This window comes from Salmo salar, chromosome ssa17 (assembly GCF_905237065.1).
Source record: "Salmo salar chromosome ssa17, Ssal_v3.1, whole genome shotgun sequence".
NCBI lineage: Eukaryota > Metazoa > Chordata > Actinopteri > Salmoniformes > Salmonidae > Salmo > Salmo salar.
Window position 1 is genome coordinate 30,779,460 of NC_059458.1, and position 12,144 is coordinate 30,791,603.

The window sequence follows — 12,144 nt, forward strand, 5'->3', positions numbered from 1 at the left end:
TGTTAATAATAATAATAATGTTTATACCCTGTTTTGTGCTGCTACCATGTTGTGTTGCTGTGCCATGTTGTGTTGCTACCATGTGTTGTCATGTTGTATTGCTTCCATGCTATGTTGTCATGTGTTGCTGCCATGCTATGTTGGTGTCTTAGGTCTCTCTTTATGTAGTGTTGTGTTGTCTCTTTTGTCATGATGTGTGTTTTGTCCTATATTTATTTAATTTATATATATTTTTAAACCCAGCCCCCAACCCCGCAGGAGGCCTTTTGCCTTTTGGTAGGCCGTCATTGTAAATAAGAATGTGTTCTTAACTGACTTGCCTAGTTAAATAAAGGTTAAATAAAAAATGTAAATTAAAAAATCTGTTAAAAGAACCCTTCAGCCTTATGGTGGTGCAAAATCTATCATTGTTTGTGTCTAAAGATGGAAGTGGACCGGTTGATGTGTCTGTGGTTGATCATAAGACCTCTCTGTGGTGAGAGCTCTACAAAGACCCGAGTCACAAAAACCAGGTTGCACTAGCAGAGGTGCCATTGTTTCTGCATAGGAGTAACATAAATACAAGCTAGACAACAGCACCTCCTCCTCTCAGCTCTCAAGGCCCATTATAACCAAGTCAAGCCAGTGAAATGAGCATCACTTTGGTTTGATTGAGTTTTATTTTGTTCCTCTACTGAGTAAATAACGTTGTATTGAAGTCATATCTGTAGTCGGTCTGAGCAGGAAGTGTCGGGTCAACGTTTGGTTGTGCAGTTGGTCAGTATGTGTGGAAGTGTATCCAGACTTGCTCTGCTTCTGGTGCTGTGGGGTCTATTCACAGCTGTTGACGGTAAGAGAGATGTATCCCATGATCTATTTAATTTGTACACAAGCCCTGAAATTTACAGGAATACCTACAGGAGTTAGACCTACACAGTAATAAGGACACTGTATTGTAAAGTGTAACCAAATTGTTCACTACAGTTTTAATGCAGTTATTCAATAAGAATAAACTGTCATTTTTACTACCACTAGCTACTCATGCTCTTTATTTAATTTTTTTAATCAAAAACAACAACACAAAAACAAAATGGCAACTATACAACAATTTCTCTGAGATGGTGAACATAACATTTCCAAATTCTTTAATATGTATGGTGTAATATGTATGGTTTAATATGTATGGTGTAATATGTATGGTTTAACTCCATTTTGTTATTGAGGGTGGATATGGGGCTTTCCAATTGATGGCTTTATTTATTTTTTGCAGCAAGTAGACCTAGATTACAAAAATGTCTATCATATTGATGACCAATATTTACATTTCCAAACAAACATAATCGTGGAGATGAATGGATATAAATTCCTAGACACAGTGAAATGATTGCACATATATTATCCCAGAATGGTGTCAGTTTGTCACAGGACCACAGCATATGTAATAGAGTTCCTTTGTACTTTTTGCATCTCCAACAGAGATGTGACATTTCTGGGTGACATTACATGCATTCTGGCAGGAGTATAGTAAGTCCTATAAATGATCTTACATTGCATTAGTTCATGTCTTTAGTTGTAGGAGCAGGTATGAACATTTTCACGTATCTGTGACCAATGGTGCTCCTCAATTTCTTCATTTATATCTGTTTACCATTTGTTCATTATAGGTTCTGAACCATCAGGTAGAGTTTCAATCAGCTCTTGATATAACTTGGCAATCAACTTCTTTAGCGTAGCAGCTTCTTTCAGTATGTTTTCTATGCTAGATGCCTTAGGTTCATCCAGATTCTGTTGAAGTGATTGAATATGATTTCTGAGTTGTGAGAACTGAAAGAAATCGGCCTTGGATAATGTAATTCATTCAATGACAGTATATATCCATCATAGTAAACATGTTAAAAATTAATGATGCCACTTCGGAACATGACTTAAAGGTGTCATCACTAAATGCTGGAGGTAAGGTGGTGTTATTCCAAATAAGGGTGCCTGGCAATGTTGTTTCTTTCCACCTCATGAATTTGATGGTGGTATGATAGATTACATTGAAAAAAACTGTGGAGATTGTCTGAGGACATCCTATTCCTTATAAACCCTGTTTGATCTGAGTGAATTAACCTTTGCATTACTGTTTCTATGCCAATGAAAAGCCAATACCTCAGCAATGATTTTGTAATCCACGTTCAAAAGTTATACTGGGCAGAAGATCCGCATGACAGTGGATCATTATCTTTCTTCTTAAGTAGGGTGATTTTAGCTAGACATAGTGACTGGGGAAGTTCATTTTTCTCTAGAGCTGCTGTGAGCATAAGTAACATAGGCCTTAGTAATCTGGGATTAAAGTGTCTATAACATTCCACTGGGAATCCATAATTACCAGGAGATTTCCCAATCTGTAGATTATTTATGGCCTCCAACAGTTCACCTGGGGAAATGTTTTATCCATATTCCTTTTCTCTGGTTCATTTATAATTGGTCAAATGGCCTTATTGAGGAAATTGTCTATATATTCCTTTCAACTTTTGTTTTCAGATTGATACAGTTTTTCATAAAATGTTTTAAAGACTGAGTTAATTTCAGAAGGATCCATTCTTATGCTACCATCTGGGGTTTGAATGCTATGGATGGTATATTCCTCTTTCTTAATTTGCCAAGCAAGCGTTTCCCCTGCACTTTCACCTTGCTCAACATATTGTTGCTTGGATTTTATGGCAGCAATCTCTGCAGATTGAGAGTTTATTGTGTTATATTCAAGCTTCAAAGTGTTCAACTGTTGAAGGGTGTCAACATTTCTATCTAAACTGTGTTTTCTTTCTAAGAGGTGGATTTTCTGTTCTAGTATTTCTAATTATTTATTGGTCTTATTTTTCTTATGTGAAGAGTAAGACATGATACAACCTCTCATGTATGATTTAAGAGCTTCCTAGACTACAGTTGAGCATACTTCATTGTCCACATTTATTTCCAAAAACATGTCTGTGTGTTGCAATATGAGGTAAACTCCTTATCTCCAAGAAACATTGTGTTGGATCTCTATGTCTCTGCTATTGGCATTGGAGGTTTGAGCTTAAACGTTAAAGACAATGGGCTATTGTCCGTAATTGTTCTAGGAAGGTATTTACATTCAGAAACACAGTCAATTATAGCCAAGTTTACAATAAATAAGTAAATGACTGAATATGAGTTTTGGAGGTGAGAGTAATAGGAGTATTGTCTTTCAGTTGGATGTTTCTATCTCCACAGTTCACACAGACCCATCTCTTTAATGTTGTGGTTTAATACCTTAGACATGTTAGGAAGAGGATATAGTTTAGTTGATGACTTGTCTAGAGTTGCATCCCGTACACAGTTAAACCCCCCCATATTATATTTATGTTACATTGAGATAGTTTTAGTATGAGGTTATTAATTCACTTTGGGTCATCTTCATTTGGGCATTAACAATTCAGTAAAGTGACTTTTTACCATTATAAAACATCCATTTGTGTCTGTAGTAATTTCTGTAGACTGAAATGGGACTTTTTATTCATGAGAATTGATAGTACTACTCATGCTCAATCAAACCGATCTCATGAAATAATATACTCACAAACTTTTTCCCTTCCTGTTTACAGTGACCCAAGAGAAAACATTGGAGACAGGAGGAGCAGATGCCACTCTTCTCTGCCCAAACCAAACTCTCACTGACATCATGACAGTAGTATGTCACAAAAATAGAGTTATAAGTGAGGGTCATGAGTGTAGAGTTTCACAAGACTTTGAAACAAATCATACCAACAGCTCTTGTGACCCCAGAGTCACACTGCAGATAGAGAATGACAGAGTGTTTCTACACATCACCAACATACAACCATCTGATGAAGGGAACTACACCTGTGATTGTACATATTATAAAGGCAGTTCTGATATAAACATACATATTTCTGTCAATGGTAAGTGTTTGGTCTGATGGGATTGTTCACAATCATTTTAAAATGAACTCCAGCATATCTTATCACCACATATTTAGTGGAATGCCTGTCATGTGCTTACCTTTATGTTCTGTCAGTGTTTTGTGGTCTTGTTTCAAGATGGGGGAAGAGAATCAAATAAGATCATAATATATTTTCCCCTTTCTCAGGAAACCAAGTGCAACAGGCCACAGACAACAGTCTCTTCTATTGGGGGATGATAACAGGTGTTGCAGCATGTGTAGCTGCCCTGGTGTTTGGTGGCGTAATCATGAGAAAAATTCATCTCAGGTACGATAATTGTAACAGCTGTCGTCAGGAATGGAGGACCAAAACGCAGCGGGTTGTATACTCATCTTCTTTTAATAGGAGAAAGAAGGAAAACCAAACCGTATACAAAAATCACAAAAAATGATGAATGACGAAATACAGTCTTGTCAGGCATAGACAGCTAAACAAACACAACCTCCCACAAATCACAAACACACCCTAATATATAGGACTCTCAATCAAAGGCAACTAGACAACCCCTGCCTCCAATTGAGAGTCCACACCCCAATTAACTAAACATAGAAACAGACTAACTAGAAAGAACATAGAAATAGACTAACATAGAGCAGTGACCAAAAAACCCAGAAATAATAAATCAAACACCCTACTACATAAACCATCACCCCGAAACACATAAACAAAATACCCTCTGCCACGTCCTGACCAAACTACAATAGCAAATAATCTTTATACTGGTCAGGACGTGACAATAATACCAATAGCCTGGTTAAAGAGTTGCTGTAATGAGTGTTTGTCAGCTTTTTGGTATTTTAATAATTACTTGGAAGCACTGTAGTAAAAATGGTGCATTCTCATATACATATCAGATCTACAATGAGGATAGAGTACTGAATTGGTGTCTCAGAAATACATGCAATGATATGAGTTCAGGTGGGCCTTCGCTCTTCAGCAAACAAAGGAAAGGAGGGGTGCTCAACAACAATGATGAAAAGCATGAGAAGGGCTTACCAAGAAAAACATCCAAAAGGACTAAATTGAGGCAGAAAGTAATTGGAAAGGCAGACATGGATTTATTTTAGGTCACTTTAATCCATTTTATTGGATGATAACAGGTGACAGTTGAGTGCCCCAACTCCTTTCTGTCTCGAATTAGTCCTTTTGGAAGTTTCTATGTAAGCCCTTTACATACAATACTATATATCCTACTGACACATTTTAAATACCCAAACACAATGTATAACACACAGGCTACTTGACCTACTTTAAGTCTGACTCTATGAGTTTGTGCTGATCACTACCCCCTGGGAAAAAACTGGATGAATCAGTGTTGTTTACACTTCATTTCAACAACAAAACAAAATGTGAAGACAACGTGGGACTGATTGGATTTGCAAAAACTAATCAATGTAAGGGAATTTCCTATTTTTCCCACCAAACTTTTAACCTAAATCCAAAAACATGGTGCCATTTTTTGCTGAATTCATGTTGAATCACGTTAGTTGACAACTCAACCAAAACGAAACTAGGCTAGATGTTCAACTGACATCTGTGACCAGTGAGTAGTTTCCAATAGCTGCACTGTTGTGGCTTCTCACTTCTCATTTCCTGTCAAAAACGAGTGTGGTAAAAAAAACACGTACTCTGCCCACAATCATTTAGCTCCGGAAAATGTGCTGTGTAAAACAGGTTTCATTTGGTGCCATGTTAACTCTTGTTATTTTTTGCTCAACAGGAGAACACAGCTACAAGTGTCTGGAACCGTCAACGAGGTGCCACAACACTGCTTGCTGTTGCCTGTTAGTCAGATGAAGGCATCTGGGTCCTCATTTATAACCGTTGTGTACATTTCACAATAAATATCTGCTTGCATAATTTCAGAAAAGTCTGCACACGTTCAAAAATATTGAGATGTATAAACTTGGTGGTTGCCATACATAAGCATGTTTCCTGTTATAAGTCAGACCGTCCTGAACCTGTGCGCGCGTGAATGAGAATCTGCCTGAAAAACGGCCTTCATTCACCATTTATAGTGACAATAACGCCTTTTTTTGCTGTGTACTTTGGAAGTACTGGAATTATACCATGGTAGTTTCCAAATAGAAATGGCGAGTTTGATCAAATGTCTCTGGAGGTGTTGGCAGAATGTTTTAAACGTTTACAGTGACATTTGCTGTATTTGACAATTTCTGAAGAAAAAAACTATTGCAAATTGTTGGGGACCTCTAAACAGATTGTTTGAATTCAATAATGTATTTTTCATATGCTGCACTGACCTCAAATTCTGAAACATTGTCTACTTGGAAACAAATGACAACTATAGTATAGGCCTACTTACAGTGGTATTCCACCCAGTGGTCAAAACCTGGTTTGAAAAGACGTCAGTATGACATCTTTTTATGACGTCTTATTCTGTCGCAAACTGGATGAAATAGGACATTTTTTAACAGATTTTTACTGACCAGAATCTGACGTCTTTTCTGACCAACATGTGACCATCTGGTCATAATTGTGACCACTATATTATGTGCTATATTATGTATCCTACTGATCATAGTAAAGACCTCATCATAACCTGGTAATGACCACCTGACTACAGCTTATTACCTACACTCTTAGAAAAAAAGTGTTCCAAAAGGGTACTTCAGGTGTCCCCATAGAATAACCCTTTTTGGTTCTAGGAAGAACCCTTTTTGGTTCCACGTAAAACCCTTTTGGTTTCCATGTAGAACCCTCTGTGGAAAGGGTTCTACATAGAACCCAAAAGGGTTTGTCATGATGCTGGCCTGTTGGAGGTTTATGACCCCCATAAATTCCTTTCCCCTTTTTCCTCTCTCTACTCTACCAATGTGACTATTGAAAATCCCTTCGTTAACATACAGAGTCTGGTGACATCAAAAGATGGAAAACGGAACCATATTTCGGTAATCCAACCAGTTGAAAATATGCGATGGGACTTAATGAATATGATGTCAGATCAGTTGACGTCTGAGACATGATTACTGACGATAGGACGACATAAACTGTATCTTGGAAAATCTACATATTCTAATTATCAGATTCACATGGAATTGTTGTGCAATTTAAATGTTTAAATATTAAACTATTTGTGAAAAGATGAAATGTAATTTTTAACTTCTTAATGAGAGAACGGTTTGTCAGAAGAACACCACTCTGCTCACTCAGAGGCCCTGCCCAAGTGAACAGACATGGGTTGTAAACTATGAAACACAGCCCTCTCTCCCAATCCTATATAAGCCCCTTGACGAAAATGTAACTTTCTGTTCCGAGGACGTTAGGGGCGACGGTGCTACGTTAAAAGGGCTCAGATAATAACCTGTTCCGAGGACGTTAGGGCGACGGTCCTACGTTAAAAAGGCTCAGATAATAACCTGTTCCAACGACGTGTGGACTTGAGGTTCCCACGTTGAAAAGACAAATACCACCTACAGAACTAAGCCAATTTTGGGGGCCCTAACGAAATTACGACCAATCTAATTAAGCGCAGCTTAGACTAAATATTTATTGCATTTTCCTTTTTCAAATGGGCGGTAATTTAGAATGCATAAGATACTGTATTTACGATAGCATAGCTTCTCCCTTTGTTACTCAGTCTTTCCGCTCTTTCACTCAAACCCCTCCCCCTTTTCTTTGTGTAACCAGCCGCTATATCGGCTCCGTTCACCAGGTCCATCAATGTATGATTGATTCTGTGTATATGTAAGTCTGTGCGATTATTTAGGTATTTAGTAAATAAATAATTAAACCAAATTTTGTATTGCTAATTCAATTTGTTAGCCAGGGTTCATGAAGATAACCAAGAATTTACAACTTTCAGATGAGACTAAACAAGGTGAAGATTAAATATTGACTGCTATTGATGTAGAAGATTACTAGGTCTTTAAGAGTTTATTCGGAAGATAACAGCTCTACAAACATTATTTTGTGGTTCCCCGACTTTCTAGTTAATTATTTACCTGATTAGCTTAATCAGGTAATATTAATTACAGAGAAATGATTTTACAGAATAGCATGTCATATCACTTAATCCGGCATAGCCAAAGACACAACAGGTTCTACCTGGAACCAAACAGAGTTCTTCAAGAGTTCTCCTATGGGGACAGCCAAATACGTTTTTCCCCTAAGAGTGTAAGATCTGCAGAGGATGAAGTTGGACATTGAAAACATTGTTCATTACATTTCTATTTGTATCCATAGTTACCAATTAAAGTTAACCTGCAACAGTGGTGTGATGGGCTAGATCCTCATCAAGGACATCTGAGCACAGAAGGCGATCTGGAGCGTAGTGGTCCTCTTGAAGAGTGGTGTAATGGGTCAGATCTGGAGCAGAGTGGTCCTCTTGAAGAGTGGTGTAATGGGTCAGATCTTGAGCATAGTGGTCCTCTTGAAGAGTGGTGTAATGGGTCAGATCTGGAGCAGAGTGGTCCTCTTGAAGAGTGGTGTGATGGGTCAGATCTTGAGCATAGTGGTCCTCTTGAAGAGTGGTGTGATGGGTCAGATCTGGAGCAGAGTGGTCCTCTTGAAGAGTGGTGTGATGGGTCAGTTCTGGAGCATAGTGGCCCTCTTGAAGAGTGGTGTGATGGGTCAGATCTGGAGCATAGTGTCCTCTTGAAGAGTGGTGTGATGGGTCAGATCTGGAGCATAGTGGTCCTCTTGAAGAGTGGTGTGATGGGTCAGATCTGGAGCATAGTGTCCTCTTGAAGAGTGGTGTGATGGGTCAGATCTGGAGCATAGTGGTCCTCTTGAAGAGTGGTGTGATGGGTCAGATCTGGAGCAGAGTGGTCCTCTTGAAGAGTGGTGTGATGGGTCAGATCTGGAGCAGAGTGGTCCTCTTGAAGAGTGGTGTGATGGGTCAGATCTGGAGCAGAGTGGTCCTCTTGAAGAGTGGTGTGATGGATCAGATGAAGTGAAGACAATCAGCACATTACAATTTTATCAAGTTAATATTTTATAAGCAAACTAGAAAAGGACACTCTTGAAGAAACGTTGTACTCAGCCAGTTAAAAGTATTTCCATGGTACTAGTTGAATAATGCTGTGGCAGTTATAGCTTAGAGATGTATTTAAAAAAAATACTTTGCGTCATTCCCCAACACGGCTCAGGGGCATATTTTAGGACTTTCCAGAAGGCCCATAACACATCAACCTCCTGAGTTTTCATGACACTTACTGTAAGCATAAAAATATTACTTTTTTATGATTTGCATTATGTGGGCATGCAGAACATAACAGTAACACACAGTAAAAGATTTGTAACAGTGAGAATCTACTAAAAGTGGTAGCAAAGGCATGTTTGCTCTTCTGTCCCTTCATTTTGAAGTGGGACATTAATCCATTGGTCATCAATCAGAAATATTTTAAGAAAGAGGTTATTAAAATTAGACAGTAGTTCAATAATGAAAATGTTGAACTCCTCTCTAAATGGTCAAGTTTATCTTAATCCTAATACATGTTGTAATATTCAAACTTTTTTTATAAACACACAGCTCCATAATCCTGAGGTCATTGTCCTGGACAAGGTTCCCCAATATAGGACAGCGTGGCAGTCTTAAAAACAAAGTTAAATGCAAAAATGTAAGTATGTGTAAAGAGGCAATAAAGCGACAGTAAAATATTATATTGTTCAAAAGGTTATGCGTCTGTCATATAATTCCTGCAACAAACAGTGTTAGAAATTGATGTAATTGGTATATCTCTTCCTCTTCTCTACATCTGCATGTGTGTGAGTTTGAGGGAGTGAAAGAGAGAATGAGCAAGAGAGAAATGGGAGAAACTTTACATGACTCACCAGGGGAGGTGTTTGTTCAATCAGGAAACTTTACATGACTCACCAGGGGAGGTTTTGTTGAATCAGGAAACTTTACATGACTCACCAGGGGAGGTGTCTGTTGAATCAGGACACAAGGCTTTTGCACCTGAAAAAAAATCTGAGTTAAAATAGGATTTGATTTGCTTTACAATGTTATATTATTAGAAGTGGTGCTTTTTCAATTAGATCTACTTACACTACACTCTTAGAAACAAGGGTCCAAAAGGTTGTTCAGCTGTCCTCATAGGCAAAGCCTTTTTGGTTCCAGTTTGAACCGTTTTGGGTTCCAGGTAGAACCCTCTGTGTCAATTACTATGGATTTAAGAAGGGGTGGTCCTGCGCTCTCAATTCCCTGGGATGTGGCAGAATAGGTCACTGGTAACTGAGTGGGTGGCCAACCACCTCTGTAGAGGCCATGCATCAGGCCATTGACATGTTTCAGGAACTGTAAAGACAGAGACAAATCAAGGTCTTCACTAAGTTACGCTTAGCCTAGCAAGTACATTGACTATGTTGCCCTTCAGCAATATGTCAGTTAGGCAGGCAGGCAGACAGACGGAGAGAGATAGAGAGAGATAGACAGCAAAGCATAGGCTATTTCCATTTCTTAGTCAGCAGGCTGGATAACTTCTCTACTCCTTCCCTTTTTTCCCTCGTCCATCCAAGTTAGAAGATTCCTGCAAGAAACAGACATTTAAGAATGAACAAAGACGTTAGAATGCGTGTTGAGGGGGAGTCGGGATATGCTAAATTTATGGTATTCTCAAATACAAAATACCCCAAAATACAAGGATCTCTGACGAATCAATAAAAACTTCACATTCATATTGGGAGTACAAGTTTCAAGAATTAGCCTAGCTTACTGTTTTACACACACAAGCAATCTAGGTTTCGTGTTTTCATGTCTCTCTCTTACACACACACACACACACACACACACACACACACTTAATATCAATTAACTAAACAGAAATCTAAATGGCAGCGCCTACAACAAGTCAAAATGGAAATGTAGCTACCATGTCCATGGAGGATTATCCTGAGAGCTAAGAGAGCGCTAGCTACAATTATCCAGCTAAACTAGCAAACTAGCTAACTGATAAGGCAATTTATATGCTTAAAGGTAATTATTAAAGAATTCCACCCTGAAACGTAACTATTAGTGATTACTAGTTTATGTAGCATGTATAATGAACGTAAAGTACTAAATGTAAGTCCAATAAGGTTCGGTAGAGACATGTGAGGGAGAGAAATGTGTGTGTGTGTGTGACTAAGAAGATACCGAGAACAATTAAACTGTGTATGACTTGACCTGGCTAGAACTCTGAGAAACTTACGATAGGACAGGGAGTCCTTTCAAGGTTCCTCTAATCTCGGGGGGATGGAACTGCCAGTTTGGTAATGATGAACAGTGGTGAGAACCATGGGGAAGGATACATTTTACCTACTGTTCGTGTGTATGTATGTGCGTAGGCTATCTACTGTTTGTGTGGAGGAATGCGCGTAAGTAGGGAGTGAGTTATAAAATGGCATGTCTTTGTATTGTGGACTTTCTCGTGAATAAACTGTACGAACCTTTAGCATAAGCTGAGTCTTTGCCTAATTATCATTAAACCCAGGGTCTTACAAACCTCGGGGATTGGTCAAAGCTTATTGATTGTTAGTTATTATCATTGGGATTGAAAATTCTTGTGACACTAACTACAGTAGCTAGCTAGCAAATAACTTATTTCCTTGACGTTCTTCTCCTCAACAAACCGTCACTTTACTTTCAAAAGTAAAACAAGAATGCAGGACAACAGGGATTATCACTAAGCAGTCAAATCTTTTCGAAGTTTTGTCTGTACATTTTGAGAAACTGTTGTTGATTTCCACCTGTGTGTTGTTGTGTAGTTTACCGGGAGCTCTGTCTTAACTGCCATATGGATAGTGATGGGGAGTCGACTTCAAAATAATAGATTCCTCAACTCTTTGCCTGTCGAGTCCTGGTGTCAACTCCCATTTCTGGTTGTCAAACTCCGATTTCGCTAGGAATCGATTCATCGACTTCTAAGATTCTGTATTTTTGCAAGGGATTAAACTATTTTCCGTAGTTTATTTAGAGAACACATACTCACGCATCTTTCACAGCAAAGAAAGGGCGAGGGAGAGAGAGATGGGAGGGGCACAGCCAGGCATAGGTAGGCATGTCGGCCACCAGGCAGACAATCAGAAATGTGTATTGGTAATCAAAAGATCTAGGCTATAGGCTATGGTATTGCTGTATTTCGCAATTTCTTGGCATGCAATCTCTCGCGCAAATTTCCAAAAATAGGGGCTATCAATAAGTAGATTGAGCAATTCTACACTCAACAGACCAAAGACCAAACACACACTAGTGAGA

At 38.6% G+C, this 12,144-nt stretch overlaps 1 protein-coding gene and 1 long non-coding RNA gene across 4 annotated transcripts; one reads left to right on the plus strand and one right to left on the minus strand.

Annotated features, from left to right (window-relative positions):
* Positions 1 to 537: 537 nt before the first annotated feature.
* On the plus strand, positions 538 to 6,126 carry LOC123728197 (uncharacterized). The gene is made up of 4 exons (XM_045699396.1): positions 538 to 829; positions 3,588 to 3,905; positions 4,094 to 4,214; positions 5,668 to 6,126. Exons 1-4 carry the CDS (start codon positions 763 to 765, stop codon positions 5,789 to 5,791), a joined length of 630 nt encoding a protein of 209 aa, XP_045555352.1. The 5' UTR covers positions 538 to 762; the 3' UTR covers positions 5,792 to 6,126.
* Positions 6,127 to 9,508: 3,382 nt separating this feature from the next.
* On the minus strand, positions 9,509 to 11,889 carry LOC123728198 (uncharacterized). 3 transcript variants are annotated; one of them, XR_006760062.1, is made up of 3 exons: positions 11,660 to 11,889; positions 9,958 to 10,438; positions 9,509 to 9,867 (listed from the first exon to the last, which is right to left on the minus strand). It is a non-coding gene; the product is annotated as an uncharacterized lncRNA (long non-coding RNA). The 3 variants fall into 3 exon arrangements; XR_006760061.1 differs by having other exon boundaries at positions 11,637 to 11,889; XR_006760060.1 differs by lacking the exon at positions 11,660 to 11,889 and adding an exon at positions 10,781 to 11,380.
* Between the last annotated feature and the right edge of the window lie 255 nt (positions 11,890 to 12,144).